Genomic DNA, 19,318 nt, shown 5'->3' with positions numbered 1-19,318 from the left:
TTAGAGGTGTCGCACCTCTGCAGGGTAAAAAAAACTGCGACTGGCTCAAATATTAAATTAACAATGAATTCAAAAATAGAATAAAGAACCAAAAGAAAACCAACCGATTAAAGCGCTCGTCTTTTTCAAAGTGCTAACCAGCAAGCAACACAAACCTGAGTGATTACATTGCTCAACTAACTTCTTCCCAAGGTTTTAAACCCCCAATTTCCTTCATTACTCAGGTAAGTGTAGGCAAACAGATAATGTAACACAAGAAAATCTGAATCCTGAAAAATAAACATAGCCATAAAATTGGTTATTGAATGTTACATATGCCTGCAAGTACCTCGTCTAAAACAGGCCCGTCTATTTTTTGCTTAATTCATCCTTGGGCGTCACTGGCAGGGCTGGTATTCATTGCCCATCCCTCTTTGCCCCGGAGAATGAGGTGTTGGAGAATCATCTTCTTGAACTGGTGGTAATGGTTTGATACAATTGAATGGCTCGCTCGGCCACTTCAGAAGGCAATTAAAGGTCAACCATGTTGGTGTGGGATTGGTAATATTTATAGACCAGACTGGGTAATGACGATAGATTTCCTTCTCTACAGACATTATCTGAAACCTGGTACCTAAAATTTCATCCGGGCCTAAGAACTTCCAACAGCTGTGAACAAATCCTTTGGGACTTATCATGCTGTCTCTCCTTTGAGTTCACTGCCCTCTTATCCTCCTTTAATCTCTCCCTCCATATAAACTCCTCAACACAGATTCACAGCCACCCCCTCGACCTTGCCATCTCACATGGCCTTCCTACTCCCATTGTGTCAATTACATCTCTGATCACTTCCTTGTATCACTCTCCAATCACATCTTTCCTCCCCTCCCAGCTCTTTTTCCTTCTATGCCCAACCCTGGAAAAATCTCTCTCCCCAGTCACTTACAATGGCACTTACAAATTCCCAACTTTCCAAACTCTGACTCCATTCACCAGGATATTCTGCAGCTACTGATCTGCTCAACCACACCCTCAACACACCTTTGATGCCCTTGTCCCTATTAAAACCATTACTCTGTCTGACAGTGGTCATTCCCCTGGTACGGCCATCATCTCCACTCCCTTAAATCCAAGGGTTGCAGACTTGCAAGTTCATGCTGGACCATTGGATTATCCATTCATTGTCAGATCTGTCTGGATCGCACAAAGCACTACTGGGTCCTGTTCTCGTCTTCTAAAACTGCTCACTAGTCCAGGATCATCCTGAAATGCAAAGATAACCCCTGGTTTCTCCTCTCCACCACAAACCGTCTTGTTAAACTCCTCTCCTGTCTCCTCCATCCTCACCTCCAACAACAAATGTGAGGAGCTCATGTCTCTGCTGCTTCCCTCCCTTCCACTAGTCACTGGGCCAAACTTCCGCTAAGGTTCCCCCTGCCCATTACAACATGACTACACTTCAAAAGTACTTCATAGTCTGTAACAAGCTTTGGGGCAACCTGAGGTCCTGAAAGGTGCTATAGAGATGCAAATCTTTCTTTGCAGTCTTGGAGAATCAGCTGCAATGGCTCCCTTCTCACCCCCACACTGTTACCTCTAATGTCCCCCAAGAACCGAACCTTGACAGGTCCTATTTCTCATTTACATGCTGCCCCTCAGCAATATCATGCAAAAACATGTCAGGTTCCACAGGCAGTCTGATGATACACAGCTTTACCTCACCACCACCTCTCTCAACCCTTCCACTGTCTCTTAATTGTCAGACTGCTTGACTGACATCCAGCACTGGATGAGCAGAAATTGGGAAGACTGAAGCCATTGTCCTCAATCTCCACCACAAATTCCATTCCCTAGCTACTGACTGTCTGAGGTTGAATCAGACTATTCACAACACAAAAGCAAAACTGCGGATGTTGGAAAACTGAAATAAAAACATAAAATGCTGGAAATACTCAGCGGGTCAGGCAGCATCTGTGAAAAGAGAAAAAGAGTTAACAATATAGGTCGATGATCTTTCATCAGAACTCCAGCATTTTCTATTTTTAACTTCGGATCATTGACAACCTTGGTGTCTTGTTTGACTTCAAGCTGAGCTTCTGACCACATAAATGTGTCATCACCAAGGTTGCCAAGATTGCTTATTTCCACCTCCGTATCGTCCACTCTGCCCTGCCTCAGCTCATCTGCTCCTGAAACCCTAATCCATGCCTTTTTCACCTCCAGATTTGACTATTCCAATGTTCTCATGACTGGCTTCAATCTTCCACCCTCCATAAACTTGAGCTCATCCAAGACTCTGCTGTCTGTATCCAAACTTGCACAAGTCCCGTTTACCTATCACCCCTATGCTCGCTGACCGAAAGTTGGGCAACACCTTGATTTTAAAATTATCATTCTTGTTTTCAAATTCGCCATGGCTTTGCCCCTCCCTATCTCTGTAACCCCCTCCAGCCCTACAACTCTCCAATATATTCAATCTCCTCCAATTCTGGCCTCTTGGACATCCCCAATCTGCCTCTCTCTACTTCGTTAAGATACTCATTAAAACTTAGCTCTTTGACCACATTTTCGTCATCTGCCCTAATAACGCTTCCAGTGGCTCAGTGTCATATTTTGTTTGTTAACGCTCCTGTGAAACACCTTGGGACATTTCATTACGTTAAAGGCACTATATAAATGCAAATTGTCATTGCTGTCGTGGGTAAGAGAGATGCACAATGAAGTTGTAGTTTTCACCTTGACCTTGCAAAACAACATAACCCAGAATCCACCATCAGAAAATGTCGAGGGATTTTTAGCCCCGATGAAATATTGGAGTGTGGGTGTGTGAGAATGAGAGAGGGATAGACAGACAGAAAAAAGAAAGAACTTGCCTTTCTGTAGCACATTTCATGACCTCAGGATGTCCCAAAGCATTTACAGCCAATAAAGTACTTTTAAAGTATAGTCACTGTTCTAATGTACGAACCATGGCAGTCAATTTTCACAGAGCAAGATCCCACACTCAGATCATCTGTTTTTAGGTGCTACTCTCTCAGTACTGCACTGGAATACCAGTCTCAATAATGTGCACAACTTTCCAGAGTGGGACTTGAATAAATGACCTTTGGACTCAGAGGAGAAAGTGTTACCACTGAGCCACAGCTGACACATAGAGATAGAGACACAGCAAGAGAGAGAAAGAGGGAATGAAAGACGGGGAGAGAGAGTGAGAGAGATACAGACAGAAAATGAAAGACAGAGAGACAGAATGAGAGAAACAGACAGTGATCAAGTGAGAGCGAACAAGCGCGGGAGAGAAAGTAAAGATTAGAAAGAGAAAAGATGGAACAAAGAAAGAAGGAAAGAATGAATGAGTGAGTGGTACTGATTGAGTGTGAATGACAGACTGAATGAGTGTGAGTTTGAGCCTGATGGTGAATGTGACTCAGTGGGAATGATTTATAAATGATTTGGATGTGGGGACCAAATGTAATATTTCCAAATTTGCTGATGACACAAAATTAGGTAAAGTTGTGAGGAGGATGCAAGGAGGCTTCAAGGGGATTTGGATAGGCTACGTGAATGGGCAAGAACATGGCAGATGGAATATAATGTGAATAAGTATGAAGTGTTCCACTTTGGTAGAATATACGAATTAGGAGCAGGAGTAGGCCACTCAGCCCCTCAAGCCAACTCCGCCAATCAATAAGATCATGGCTGATCTGATTGTAACCTCAACTTCACATTAATGCCTAACCCCGATAACCTTTCACCCCTTGCTTATCAAGCATCTTTTTTTTTATTCATTCATGAGATGTCAGCATCACTGGCTACAACAGCATTTATTGTCCATCCCTAATTGCCCCTGAGAAGGTGGTGGTGAGCCTCCTTCTTCAGAAGGAGGTGCAGTCCATGTGGGGTCGGTACACCAACATTGATGTTAGGAAGGGAGTTCCAGGATTTTGATTTGTGACAGTGAAGGAATGGTGATATAGTTCCAAGTCAGGATGGTGCGTGACTTGGAGAGGAACTTGCAGGTGCTGGTGTTCCCATGCATCTGTTGCCCTTGTCCTTCTAGTTGGTAGAGGTCACAGGTTTGGAAGGTGCTGTCTAAGGAGCCTTGGTGCATTGCTGCAGTGCATCTTTTAGATGGTACACACTGTGGCCACTGTGCGTCAGTGGTGGAAGGAGTAAATGTTCGTGGATGGGGTGCCAATCAAGCGGGCTACTTTGTCCTGGATAGTGTCGAGCTTCTTGAGTGTTGTTGGAGCTGTAGCCATCCAGGCAAATGGAGAGTATTCCATCACACTCCTGACTTGTGCCTTGTAGATGGTGGACAGGCTTTGGGGAGTCAGGAGGTGAGTTAGTCATTGCAGGATTCCTAGCCTCTGACCTGCTCTTGTAGCCACTGTATCTACCTCTACCTTAAAAATATTTAAAGAATCTGCTTCCACTGCCTTTTGAGGAAGAGAATTCCAAAGACTCACGATCCTCTGAGAGAAAAAAACATTTTGTAAATGGTGAGAGGTTGGGAAGTGTTGAGGTCCAAAGGTACCTGGGTGTCCTTGTTCATGAGTCACTAAAAACTAGCATGCAGGTGCAGCAAGCAATTAGGAAGGCAAATGGTATGTTGGCCTTCATTGCATGGGAACACCAGCACCTGCAAGTTCCTCTCCAAGTCACACACCATCCTGACTTGGAACTATATCGCCGTTCCTTCACTGTCACTGGGTCAAAATCCTGGAACTCCCTTCCTAACAGCGATGTTGGTGTACCTACCCCACATGGACTGCACCTTCTCAAGAAGGCGGCTCACCACCACCTTCTCAAGGGCAATTAGGATTTGACTACATGAGTAAAGAAGTTTTGCTGCAATTGTATTAAGTCTTGTTGAGACCGCACCTGGAATATTGTGTACAGTTTTGGTCTACTCATCGAAGGAAGGATATACTTGCCATAGAGAGAGTGCAACAGAGGTTTATCAGACTAATCCCTGGTATGGCGGGATTGTCTTATGAGGAGAGATTGAGGAAACTGGGTCTGTATTCTCTACAGTTTCAAAGAATGAGAGGTGATCTTATTGAAACTTACAAAATTCTTACAGGGTGTGACAGGGTGGATGTACATAGGATGTTTCCAATGGCTGGAGAGTCTATAACCAGGGGACAGTCTCAAAATAAGGGGCAGGCCATTTAAGACTGAGATGAGGAGGAATTTCTTTACTCAGAGGGTGGTGAATCCTTGGAATTCTCTACTCCAGAGGGCTCTGGAAGCTCAATCATTGAGCATGTTCAAGACAGAAATCAATAGATATCTGGATACTACTGAAATCACGGGATAGTGAGGAGAAACGGTGCAGAGGAGCAGCCATGATCTGTTTGAAAGGCGGAGCAGGCTCGACGGGCCAAATGGCCTACTCCTGCTCTTATTTCTTATGATCCTATGAACTTGTGCACTATCCTCTTGAATTCAATTCTAACCCGGTGAGCCTACAACACAGGGCGACCTGCCTGGTGAACGTCACAAGCTGCTTAAAGATGAGGAAGAGAAGCTGTTGATTCCTTACCGCACACTGAGCCAGCACCACGCTGACCTTGGTCACGTCCTCCAGCGTGGTGACATTCAGGGACGTCAGTGCTAGGGTGACGTTATTACGAATGGCGATCCGATCCCGCAGGTCTTGTCCATGGCGCCCGGAGTCCTGAAAACAAAACATTAAAATCAGAAATCTGAGACTTCCTTCCTAACTTTAGTTTTGGTGACTGTAGCTTTGACAGTAGCGAAGGTGCGAGAGCGAGCTTACAGCTGGGAAGTCAATTTCAGTGGAAGTTTAAAAGTTAATTCCCTTTTGTTTTCGGAGGACCAGGGGACTGCTGGGTAAGTTAAAAACTATATATTTGGGCGGTGGCTGTACCCGAGACACTACACGTGTAGTGTCTACCACCCACCCTCCTCCTCTAACCAAAAAAAAAGGACTCTGTTGTGTTGAGAAGGTAAGCTTTTTATTTAAGAAGTTCTGTCCGTTGGATTGCTAACCTAACAAGTTTTGACTTTTTTTTGGTTTTTCAGTAGATTTGTTGGGAATTTAGAATAGTGGGAATGGAGGTTAAGGCAGTTGTATGTTCCTCCTGCAGAATGTGGGAGGTAAGGGTCGCCAAGAGTGTCCCTGCTGACTGCATCTGCGGGAAGTGCACCCAACTCCAGCTCCTCGAGAACCGCGTTAGGGAACTGGAGCTGGAGCTGGATGAACTTCGGATCATTCGGGAGGCGGAGGGGGTTATTGAGAGGAGTTATGGGGAGGTAGTCACACCTCAGGTATAAGAAGTAGGTAGATGGGTTACCGTCAGGGGAAGGAGAGGGAACCAGCAGGCAGTGCAGGGATCCCCTGTGGCCGTTTCCCTCAACAACAGGTATACCGTTTTGGATACTGTTGCGGGGGACGACTTACCAGGGGTAAGCAATGGGGCACAGATATCTGGCACAGAGTCTGTCCCTGTTGCTCAGAAGGGAAGGGGAAGAGGAGCAGAGCATTAGTCATTGGGGACTCCATAGTTAGGGGAACAGATAGGAGGTTCTGTGGGAACGAGAGAGACTTACAGTTGGTATGTTGCCTCCCAGGTGCCAGGGTTCGAGATGTCTCGGATCGTGTTTTTGGGATCCTTAAGGGGGAGGGGGAGCAGCCCCAAGTCGTGGTCCACATAGGCACCAACGACATAGGTAGGAAGAGAGATGGGGATTTAAGACAGAAATTCAGGGAGCTAGGGTGGAAGCTTAGAGCGAGAACAAACAGAGTTGTTATCTCTGGGTTGTTGCCCGTGCCACGTGATAGCGAAGCGAGGAATAGGGAGAGAGAGGAGTTGAACACGTGGCTGCAGGGATGGTGCAGGAGGGAGGGTTTTGGTTTCCTGGATAATTGGGGCTCTTTCTGGGGTAGGTGGGACCTCTACAAACAGGATGGTCTTCACCTGAACCAGAGGGGTACCAATATCCTGGGGGGGAGATTTGCTAGTGCTCTTCGGTGGGGTTTAAACTAATTCAGCAGGGGAATGGGAACCTAAAATGTAGTGCCAGTGTACAGGATGTTGAGAGTAGTGAGGTCAGGGATAAGGTTACAAGGACGCAGGAGGGCACTGGCAAGCAAGAACCTGGTTTAAAGTGTGTCTACTTCAACGCCAGGAGCATCCGGAATAAGGTGGGTGAGCTTGCAGCATGGGTTGGTACCTGGGATCTCGATGTAGTGGCCATTTCAGAGACATGGGTAGAGCAGGGGCAGGAATGGATGTTGCAGGTTCCGGGATTTAGATGTTTCAGTAAGAACAGAGAAGATGGTAAAAGAGGGGGGGGTGTGGCATTGTTAATCAAGGAGAGTATTACAGCGACAGAAAGGACGTTTGAGGACTCGTCTACTGAGGTAGTATGGGCCGAGGTTAGAAACAGGAGAGGTGAGGTCACCCTGTTGGGAGTCTTTTATAGACCTCCAAATAGTTCCAGAGATGTAGAGGAAAGGATAGCGAAGATGATTCTCGACAGGGGCGAGAGTAACAGGGTAGTTGTTATGGGGGACTTTAACTTTCCAAATATCGACTGGAAATACTATAGTTTGAGTACTTTAGATGGGTCAGTTTTTGTCCAGTGTGTGCAGGAGGGTTTTCTGACACAGTATGTAGACAGGCCAACCAGGGGCGATGCCACATTGGATTTGGTACTGGGTAATGACCCAGCCAGGTGTTAGATTTAGATGTAGGTGAGCACTTTGGCGATAGTGATCACAATTCGGTTAGGTTTACCTTAGCGATGGGCAGGGACAGGTATATACCGCAGGGCAAAAATTATAGCTGGGGGAAAGGAAATTATGATGCGATTAGGCAAGATTTAGGATGTGTAGGATGGGGAAGGAAACTGCAGGGGATGGGAACAATCGAAATGTGGAGCTTATTCAAGGAGCAGCTACTGCGTGTCCTTGATAAGTATGTACCTGTGAGGCAGGGAGGAAGTTGTCGAGCGAAGGAGCCGTGGTTTACTAAAGAAGTTGAAGCGCTTGTCAAGAGGAAGAAGAAGGCTTATGTTAGGATGAGACGTGAAGGCTCAGTTAGGGCGCTTGAGAGTTACAAGCTAGCCAGGAAGGATCTAAAGGGAGAGCTAAGAAGAGCAAGGAGAGGACACGAGAAGTCATTGGCGGATAGGATCAGGGAAAACCCTAAAGCTTTCTATAGGTATATCAGGAATAAAAGAATGACTAGAGTTAGATTAGGGCCAATCAAGGATAGTAGTGGGAAGTTGTGTGTGGAATCAGAGGAGATAGGGGAAGTGTTAAATGAATATTTTGCATCAGTATTTACAGTAGAGAAAGAAAATGTTGTCGAGGAGAATACTGAGATTCAGGCTACGAGGCTCGATGGGATTGAGTTTCACAAGGAGGAGGTGTTATCAATTTTGGAAAGTGTGAAAATAGATAAGTCCCCTGGGCCAGATGGGATTTATCCTAGGATTCTCTGGGAAGCTAGGGGGGAGATTGCAGAGCCTTTGTCCTTGATCTTTATGTCGTCATTGTCGACAGGAATAGTGCCGGAAGACTGGAGGATAGCAAATGTTGTCCCCTTGTTCAAGAAGGGGAGTAGAGACAGCCCTGGTAATTATAGACCTGTGAGCCTTACTTCGGTTGTGGGTAAAATGTTGGAAAAGGTTATAAGAGACAGGATTTCTAATCATCTTGAAAAGAATAAGTTCATTAGCGATAGTCAGCACAGTTTTGTGACGGGTAGGTCGTGCCTCACAAACCTTATTGAGTTTTTCGAGAAGGTGACCAAACAGGTGGATGAGGGTAAAGCAGTGGATGTGGTGTATATGGATTTCAGTAAGGCGTTTGATAAGGTTCCCCATGGTAGGCTATTGCAGAAAATACGGAAGTATGGGGTTGAAGGTGATTTAGAGCTTTGGAGCAGAAATTGGCTAGCTGGTGGTGGTTGATGGCAAATGTTCATCCTGGAGTTTAGTTACTAGTGGTGTACCACAAGGATCTGTTTTGGGGCCACTGCTGTTTGTCATTTTTATAAATGACCTGGAAGGAAGTGTAGAAGGGTGGGTTAGTAAATTTGCGGATGACACGAAGGTCGGTGGAGTTGTGGATAGTGCCGAAGGATGTTGTAGGGTACAGAGGGACATAGATAGGCTGCAGAGCTGGGCTGAGAGATGGCAAATGGAGTTTAATGCGGAAAAGTGCAAGGTGATTCACTTTAGAAGGAGTAACAGGAATGCAGAGTACTGGGCTAATGGGAAGATTCTTGGTAGTGTAGATGAACAGAGAGATCTTGGTGTCCAGGTGCATAAATCCCTGAAGGTTGCTACCCAGGTTAATAGGGCTGTTAAGAAGGCATATGGTGTGTTAGCTTTTATTAGTAGGGGGATCGAGTTTCGGAGCCACGAGGTCATGCTGCAGCTGTACAAAACTCTGGTGAGACCGCACCTGGAGTATTGCGTGCAGTTCTGGTCACCGCATTATAGGAAGGATGTGGAAGCTATGGAAAGGGTGCAGAGGAGATTTACTAGGATGTTGCCTGGTATGGAGGGAAGGTCTTACGAGGAAAGGCTGAGGGACTTGAGGTTGTTTTCGTTGGAGAGAAGGAGGAGGAGAGGTGACTTAATTGAGACATATAAGATAATCAGAGGGTTAGATAGGGTGGATAGTGAGAGTCTTTTTCCTCGGATGGTGATGGCAAACACGAGGGGACATAGCTTTAAGTTGAGGGGTGATAGATATAGGACAGATGTCAGAGGTAGTTTCTTTACTCAGAGAGTAGTAGGGACGTGGAACGCCCTGCCTGCAACAGTAGTAGACTCGCCAACTTTAAGGGCATTTAAGTGGTCATTGGATAGACATATGGATGAAAATGGAATAGTGTAGGTCAGATGGTTTCACAGGTCGGCGCAACATCGAGGGCCGAAGGGCCTGTACTGCGCTGTTATGTTCTAATTCTAATTCTAATTCTAATTCTAACCTGAACGTTTCTGTCATACAGTGAAACACATCATAAAGCTCTCCACTTGCTCCTTGTTGCTCTGGACTTTAATTGTTATCAGTAAGTTTCTCATGTTGTTACCGACAGTCAGTTGATGAATGTAAGGTAGTGATGAGTTTAGGAAAGACACTTTGGAATTTTGCTCCACTGAGCTATTTAGGGAACAAAGCCTTTTCTATATTCATTATTGGGATGTGGGCAGCATTTATTGTCCATCCCATGTTGCTCTTGAGAAGGTGGTGGTGAGCCGCCTTCTTGAACCTCTGTAGTCCTTGTGCTATAGGTACAATCACAGTGCTGTTAGGGAGTTCCAGGTTTTGGACCCAGCAACAGTGAAGTACTGGCGTTATATTTCCAAGCGTGTACCATCTACAAGATGCACTGCAGCAACTTGCCAAGCCTCTTTCAACAGCACCTTCCAAACCCAGAACCTCTACCATCTAGAAGAACAAGGCAGCAGATGCATGGGAACACCACCACCTGCAAGTTTCCCTTCAAGCTACAAACCATCCTGACTTGGAACTCTATCACCAAAAACCTGGAACTCCCTCCCTAACAGCATTGTGGGTACACCTACACTGTATTATTTGATTGATCAGCGTTTGATTGTATTAGTTTGTCCACTGATCAGTGTTCACTGTGTTTGATTGCTTAAGCCTATGGGTGGAGCTTAAGAGTTTGAAACTGAAACTAAAAGAGCAGGACTAAAATGTTCTACAGAAAACACAGACAGTTCTGAAAATTCATTGTATTGTGATCTTTTAAGTGCTGAGATATTTTAAAGTACTGTAAATAAACCAGTTGGTGATTTAATACAAGTGTGATATATGCATTGCTGTGAGATAAATCAGATCCAGCAACCTGGCGAAAACATAATAAAAAGTGGCAACAAGGATGGTTCAGCAAAATTTGATGTTATCAGCTCCAGAACAATTTCTTTCAATGGCAAGAAATCATCCCTTGTGCTGCAAATGATGGATTTCAGGGTTCAAGACCCACTTGCTCACTACAGGCATGGACAGCCAAGATGTAGCAGCAAACCGCCAGATAGCGATAGTTGTACATTGGCTCAGAACAGAAGGCCAGCGGATATTTGAGCAGCTCACAGAAGATCCATCCATGTTTGATACGGCAGTAAGTGTTCTCGAAAACTACTTTGGGCCAAAGAAAAGTGTGATGATAGAGCGATACACATTCTGCCAGAGATCCCGGGGAAATGGTGAGCCCATTAAACAATATGTGACAGCATTACAGCAATTGGCATCTACATGTAAATTTGTCACATTAACCAATGAACTAATTTGTGACCAATTAATTGAAAAGACTTCAATTCAAAGAATTAGGGAACGTCTTCTCATGGAGGATGATGATTTAACCTTGGAAAAAACCATAACCTTGGCAGTCCAGATCGAATCTGCCATGTTAGATTCAAAGAGGCTACGCACACATGCATCCTTGGACTAAGGGTTGCAGACACAGCTTGTCCAACCAGCCTCAGTGCAAGGATTATGGACAAGAAGACCTCAGCAACCTCATCTAAAAGTGCCCCATCACGGTCAGTTACCTTCAAAATTGGGCCCAAATTGTGGAAATGTTCATCGAGTCACAATGCCAGGTCCAGCTTGAGGAAAAAAAGTGTAACTCATGTTTAAAGTGGAACCGTTTTGCAAAGATGTGCAGGTTGTCGAAGAAAAATACTTCATTGGTTCAACATGTGGGGGAGTCTCTTCCTGAGAGTGAGGTACAACATTTATTTACCATCACAAAAAATAAAGCACCAGGTCACTTTAAAGAGAGCTCAGTCGAGATTGCAGTCATTTCAGTGTCACTTCTCATCAATAGTGGCACAAAAGTAACTATTTTGAATGACAAACTCTACATCGCTATTTTCTGCAATTCTCTCTCCTGCAACATACACTCTTCAAGCTTATGACGACACTATCATTCCAGTTTCGGGGATGATCAAAGTTCCAATATGTTACAGAAATTACACCCTAGACAGGTTCACATTCTATGTAGCTGAAGGCCGAAGCCTTATTGGGGTAAACCTTTTCAATAGGCTTGGATTCAAACTTGAAGACCTCACCGGAACACATATTAATGGGATTGATGATGCAGATTATACACACCAGTATCTTTCCTTATTTACTGGATTTGGGGAGATCAAGGGGTACTGTCATGCGTGTTGACACATCAATTCAACCAGTTTCACAAAATTTGAGATGGCTGCCATTTGCAATCGGTACTGAAGTGTCATCGGAGCTGAAACGACTAGAAGCAGATGGTATCATTGAGTGAATTGACTCATCGCTGTGGATATCAAATCTAGTCATTGCACGACGGAAGAATGGAGAACTTAGACTATGCATTGACCTAAAGGCAGATAACCAGACAAGTATCCACTTCCTACAATTCAAGAACTGTCAGCATCATTTCATGACTCCACAGTCTTCACAAAGCTTGATATGTGACAGAGTTATCTTCAGATACTCTAGCAGAACAAAGCCAATATCTTACAGCCTTTGTTACCCATGAAGGTGTGTTTCAGTACCACAGATGCCCTGTGGACTAAGTTCAGCACCAGGCGCATTCCAGAAGATCGTTTCTTCAGTCTTGTCGGATTTGAGGGAACGCTTAACCTACTTGATGACGTTGTTGTCCATGGAACGAACAAAGCTGAACATGATCAACCATTATCAGCAGTGATGACTCGACTCGCAAAACATAATCTGACGCTCAACAAGGACAAACCATCATTTGCAGCACCCGAGATTGACTTTCTAGGTTACAGAGTGACAGCAGCTGGAGTAAAGCCTACAGACTCTCTGACCAGAAAGACACCAGCTGAATTTATGATAGGTCATAACTTTCATATACCACTGACTATTCTTAAGCCATCACTACGAGTTAACAAGAATGTCAGAGTGAAAACAGATGAAATCGCAAAGCTACAAGGTATGGCGAAAGCATACTTTGACAAACATACAGCTGCAAGGGAACCACAATTTAAAGTTGGAGATTGGGTTCAAATCAAGTGGCCAAATCGTGACCACAAACTTGCTTCATCAGTATCAAAGCAGATTAAACATTTGCTCAGTACCGATGCTTATCTGTTGGATACAAGACCAAGTAGAATGTGAGACATTTGATAGGGAGCAGACCAGGATATTTTGAAGATAGTGGTGATGACGATACATTTCCTTTCCCTAGGAGTGATATGGATCCACCTCATCAAGCTGATCAAATTGATCCACAACCTCAAATTCCTAAATCTAATCGCAGACCTAAGAGACCTTCCTACCTCAATGACGATTTCGGTACTTAGAGAAAACAGATAAGTTGAATGCTAAGAAATAACTTGATGTATATATGTTTAACGTTTAAAATACTTTCATTAAAAATAATGTCTTTCATTAAAAGGGGGGAAAATGTAATGTTTGATTGATCAGCGTTTGATTGTATTAGTCTGTCCACTGATCCGTGTTCACTGTGTTTGATTGCTTAAGCCTATGGGTGGAGCTTAAGAATTTGAAACTGAAACTAAATGAGCAAGACTAGAATGTTCTACAGAAAACATAGGCTGTTCTCAGAAGACATTATACTGAGATCTTGTAAGTGCTGAGATATTTTAACGTACAGGAAATAAACCAGTTGGTGATTTAATTCAAGTATGATATCTGCATTGCTCTGAGACAAACCACATATAAAATACCCAGCAACCCTGCAAAAAATAACATATACCACATGGACTGCAGCAATTCAAGAAAGTGGCTCACCACCACCTTTTCAAGAGTAATTAGGAATGGACAATAAATTCTGGCCTTGCCAGCGACGCTCACATCCCATAAATGAACAAAAAAAAGGTCAGGATGGTGTGTGACTTGGAGGGGAACTTGCAAGTGGTGGTGTTCCCATGCACCTGCTAGGCAGGTTTGGGATGTGCCATTGAAGAAGCCTTTGCTAGTTGCTGCTGTGCATCTTGGAGATGATTTACACTACAGCTACAGTGCACCAACAATGGATATTTAGGATAGAACATAGTGATAATTGGCACAGCAAAAATTTAATGGGAAGTGTGTAATAGCTATTTAAGTAGTGATAGAAAGGCATGGCCATCAGTGTTGACAACAGGAAGTATGGTTTGTGCAGAAGAAATGCAAAGTCTATTGAACATGTTTAATACAATATCGATATCTAAAATTATTCATTTTCCTTGGAGAAGAGAAGGCTGAAAAGAGATTTGATAGAAGTATTCAAAATCATGAGGGGTCTGGACAGAGTAGATAGAGAGAAGCTGTTCCCACTTATGAAAGGATCAAGACAAGAGGGCACAGATTTAAAGTAATTTGTAAAAGAAGCAAAAGCGACATAAGGAAATGCTTCTTCGTGCATTGAGTGGTGAGGATCTGGAATGTATTGCCTGAGAGTGTGGTGGAGGCAGGTTCAATTGAAGCATTCGAAAGGGAATTAGACAGTTATATGAAAATGAAGAATGTGCAGGGTTATGGGGAGAAGGTGGAGGAGTGGCACAAGGTGAATTGCTCATTCGGAGAGCCGGTGCAGATATGAAGGGCCAAATGGCCTCCTTCTGCACTGTAACAATTTTGTGATTCTGTGATACTTTCCTTCATCTCTCAGGTTCCCTGCACAATCTGCCAAACCCCAGACGGAGAGTCTGATGGGTTCAGGTGCCTCACTGTGTAGGAGACCCAGGACTCGAGGATGCACAGTAATCTGGGGTTTGGGCTATGTGACCACAACCTGCACCGTACAATGTACTGTATCATACCCTGTGCTCCATTAACTGTACTCCCTGTACTGTACCCCAAACTGTACTATACGCAATACTGTACTCCCAGTACTCGACCATACCTTGTACCCCATGTACTGTACAATGGCTTAAACGCCAAAGACTTGCAGGTTGATAGGTAAATTGGCCATTAGCAATTGCTCCTAGTATAGGTAGGTGGTAGGGAAATATAGGTCCAGGTGGGGATGTGGTAGGAATATGGAATTAGTGTAGGATTAGTATAAATGGGTGGTTGATGGTCGGCACAGACTCGGTGGGCCGAAGGGCCTGTTTCAGTGCTGTATCTCTTTAAAAAAAAAAATACTGTGTATGTGTTTTGTACAACTTAAGCTTATATTTTGAAAAGGCTAAACAATAAAAAAAGGAACTGGAGCCTTTGAGAACCGACCCAGTGCAAAATCATGCAAGTTTACAAACTCTCCCTCACTGCTGTGAGTCCTCACCTGGTTGAGAGTACTGATGAGAGCGATAGAATATGGGATCACCTCGCCAGGATTGCCCTGCTGAATAAGGCCCCACAGCTCTGATTGGCTCTTGCGTTTCAACCAATCAATTACATTGTGCGATCCTGATGGCAGATCAGGCATCAGCACCATCAGAGTCCTGCAAGGAAGGCAAGAGAGAGATGGCTGTCAGATTATTGTCAGAAAAAATATTAAAATATCAACAATTGTCATGACTGATGATGTTGTGATACTGCATCACAGGGACCCAAATTCAATGACTGGTCTGTGTTGACTCAATAATGTCTTTCAAGAGAGGGAACCTGCCACCCCTACCCTGCTAGCTTACCCATGGGTCCAGACCCACACCATGTTGCTCACTCTTACCACCCTCCAACGCAGCCTAGCAACCCATCCAGCTGTATAAGAACTAGTTCGGCCTCAGCTGGAGTATTGCGTCCAGTTCTGGATGCTGCACTTTGGGAAAGACGTGAGGGCATTGGAGCGAGTACAGAAAAGATTTACGAGAATGGTTCCAGGGATGAGGAATTTCAGTTATGAAGATAGATTGGAGAAGTTAGGACTGTTTTCCTTGGAGAAGAGAAGGCTGAGAGATGATTTGATAGAAGTATTCAAAATCATGAGGGGTCTGGACAGAATAGATAGAGAGAAGCTGTTCCCACTCATGAAAGGATCGAGAATGAGAGGGCACAGATTTAATGTATTTGGTAAGAGGAGCAAAAGTGACATGAGGAAAAACTTTTTCCTGCAGCGAGTGGTTAAGGTCTGGAATGCACTGCCTGAGAACGTGGTGGAGGCAGGTTCAATTGAAGCATTCAAAAGAGAATTAGACAGTTATATGAGAAGGAAGAATGTGCAGGGTTACAGGGAGAAGGCGGGGGAATGGAACTGAGTGAATTGTTCTTTCAGAGAGCCAGTGCAGACACGATGGGCCGAATGGCCTCCTTCTGCACTGTAATGATTCTGTGATTCTGTAAACAATGACTACTGGTTTATCCCGAGCTAGTTTATTTCCTCTGAGTGAAGGTGGGGACACTAAAAATCTGGCTGAGGGAGGATTTCAAAAAATCAGCCCAAGATCCTACTCCGGATCGTTGATCAATAACTTCTGCCGGAAGGTGCAAAGGTCGGAGTGAAATTGGGATTTATGCTTAGGTGTGATGCCCCTCCTGATCAAATAGCTTACTGACTGTTGGCTTATTGTGTGGGTGAAGTACTGAAGGGTGGATACAGCCTGTGGAATTGTAATACAGCACAAAGCCAGTACATTCAGGAGAGAAGAGGGCAGAAGGAAAACTATTGTTTCCTAGTTCTCAAACTTGTTTAAAGGGATCTAGATATTATTATCCTGTTAAAAAAAATGTATATTTAGCCTATTTGAGGCAAATACATAACAGAAGGGACTAAGGGATAAGGTGTAAAGGTTAGCAGGTGCAGACACTCTGTGCAGAAGTCTATGCAGACTTCAGGGACGGGAACAGAGGCAGGTGGGATGGCATTTAATCAGAACAGGAGACTTGGACCGGAAGTCCGATGTTGTGATGTCCCATCCCAATTTTATGGATGGCAACAAACATGGAGGACGGAGAGCAAACATCGACTTGCCAGACAGGCAGTTAAAGTAGTTAAGAGGCCTACTGACTGCAATTTCATTCCTAGTTTTGAATTTTATTAACCGCTCTCAGGAATCACAGGTCTTCAGAACCTTGCCTGGTCAAGGGAGGCCACATGGAGGTTCAAGCTCATTGCTGGCTGCAAAGAGAGGCCATCAGGAGAGGCAGCATGGACTGCCAGTCAGGGTGGAGAAGGGAGGGCATCGGACATCGTCTGAGGAGTGGGGGAAAAGGTGCCCGCACTGCAGGGGTGCCATACCAGGGGGCAATGGGAAAGTGTCACCTTGTTAGAGGTGACAAGTTGGGGCGGGGGGGGGGTGGTGGGGGGGTATCAGTTGGCAGTGAAGGTTTTGCGCTTAGGGAGAGGCCACCAATCATGGGCCTCATTCATCCAGACTTTAGAGACCACATTGAAGAGGAAATGTAGCAGAGCGGGAGGGAGGTCCAGGCACCAGCAGTGGCACTGCAACGACCTGCAGGCCAACATGAGCATCAGCTTCGGCCTCCAGACGGTGCAGATGGTGCAGACGGGAAAGCCAGAAGCCTCCTCCATGCAGAAGAAGCTACCCTCCAGAGAGGGTCTACCGGTCGAGGATCAACTACCTGCAGAGGTAGTGCCAACGAAGACTCCGCCTCTCCAGGGAGGCTGTTGCTGACCTCTACACTATGACGTAGATGTGCCCCAGGGGACTTGGTGGAAATCCAAGGCCGGTGGCGCTGAAGGTCACCATGCCTCTGGCTCTTTCCAGGGATCCACTGGGGATATGTGTGGTACTTCACAGTCAGCAGCCCAGTTGTGCATCAAGGAGGTCACCAATGCCCTCTTCGGGATGGATATGGATACTTGGCGATGAGGGCTATCTACTGAGGACATGGCTGCTGATGCCTGTGAGGACCCTCGCCTGGATGCAGAGCAGAGATACAACACCATCCACGGGACGAGATGATCGACCATTGAGCAGGCCATTGCTTTATTCAAGATGTGATTCAGATGCCTAGTTGGTCCAGTAGAGCCCTTCAGTATGCCCCAGTTACGGTCTCACATATTGTGGTGATTTGCTATGCACTGCACAACCTGTTGCTATAAAGGTGGTAGGCATTGACCAATGAGATAGTGAGCAGTGTGCTGTCTCCTCGGATGATGAGGATGCAGAGGAGGAAGTATTGGACAATAGGAGAGACACCATGTGATACTTGGAAGGGAGGCTCGCGATGTGACATTTCCTTTGATCCGTACTGTCAGTTGTAAGTTGACCAATAAAGTCTTACCTCTATGCAATCCTGTTGTCACCTTCCTTCCTTCAGGAGACAATGGCTCAGTGCCCAGGTGTGCAGAGCTCAGCTGGCAAGGCACCAGGCTTGATCCCTTGTAGCATGATCCCTCACCTCGAGCCCCTTGACAGAGGCAGGGTTGAAATGAAGCACCAAAGGCCAGAAATAAAAGGAAGCAATTGAAAATAATGTTTATTGTCCCTGACACCAAACACTACCCTTTCCATTTACATTACACATTCGCCCATGAAACCCCCGTGCATCTCAATGCTCTTCTTCATTCTTTTGCGTGCACTCCTGTGCAGTGCTCCCCCTGTGCTGTCAGCTAAAGTGGAGATGGGCTGCTCAACTTGCTGCCCCTTGGTTAGGGATGACATTGGTGATTGTCCTCTGTATGCCTGAGGTCTGAAGGGCCCTGGCATGTTGAGGGCCTCCTGGACAGAAGCAGTACTACCCTCTGTCGTCAGGGAAGGAAGAGGATCTGGCATCACTGGCAGAGGGGCAGCTGCCCGCACCAGGAGTACACTGAGAGGTGTCCCCCCGCTGCAGGAGGCAGCCGCTCCTGCTCCCTTACAGGGCAGACTTCTGCCTCCCTGCTGGCCTGAGAGGGTAGAGGACTTGGTGGTGACTCCAGGTCCCTCTCACCTTGCCACTGTTGCTGAGAGTCATGGTCAAGACGAGGGTATGCAGGTCTGCATGAATATCCTACATTGAGGACCCTGCTGGATGTGGCTCTCCAGGAGAGCTGCCAATCTCTCAGTGAAAGATGTGACTTGTGCAGTCAGAGAGAGTGCAACACTCAAGGACTGGAGGGACTCCTCCATCGTCCATACTTGTGTATGCACAGCCTCTGGCATCTCTGCCAGATGTTGCCTAACCTCTCCCTGCAGCTGCAGCATTTTCCTGTGATGCTGGCAACATCAGAAGCACATCGTGATCTGAAGCTCAGCATGGGCCTGGCCTCCCACAGTCCTCCAACTATCAGTAGCCTGGGCTGTAACAGCGTCTGTCAGCTGCTCAGGTGCGTCTGTGCTGTGTCCACCAGGTTGTGTGCCTAAATCTTACCACAAGTGCATACCCACTGACTTGAGAGTATCTGTGCTGGTGGAAGGTGCGTGAGTATGAGGTGATGATGCACCCTCTGAGGATCCAGCCTCCCTCTTTGAGGTGGCAGGCTCTTCC

The 19,318-nt window shown here is 45.5% G+C and overlaps 1 protein-coding gene across 1 annotated transcript in view; it reads right to left on the bottom strand.

Moving 5' to 3' along the window:
• The window catches only part of pkd1b (polycystic kidney disease 1b), a 208,320-nt gene that overhangs the window by 124,101 nt on the left and 64,901 nt on the right, over positions 1 to 19,318 (bottom strand). Inside the window, exons 15-16 of the mRNA XM_068058630.1 lie at positions 15,231 to 15,390; positions 5,528 to 5,662 (exon numbers count right to left, since the gene is read on the bottom strand). Of these exons, the coding sequence (XP_067914731.1) occupies positions 5,528 to 5,662; positions 15,231 to 15,390 (295 nt within the window). The remainder of the gene's footprint in view (positions 1 to 5,527; positions 5,663 to 15,230; positions 15,391 to 19,318) is intronic.

This window comes from Heterodontus francisci, chromosome 26 (genome assembly GCF_036365525.1).
Source record: "Heterodontus francisci isolate sHetFra1 chromosome 26, sHetFra1.hap1, whole genome shotgun sequence".
Lineage (NCBI taxonomy): Eukaryota > Metazoa > Chordata > Chondrichthyes > Heterodontiformes > Heterodontidae > Heterodontus > Heterodontus francisci.
This window is presented reverse-complemented; position numbering and strand designations above follow the sequence as displayed.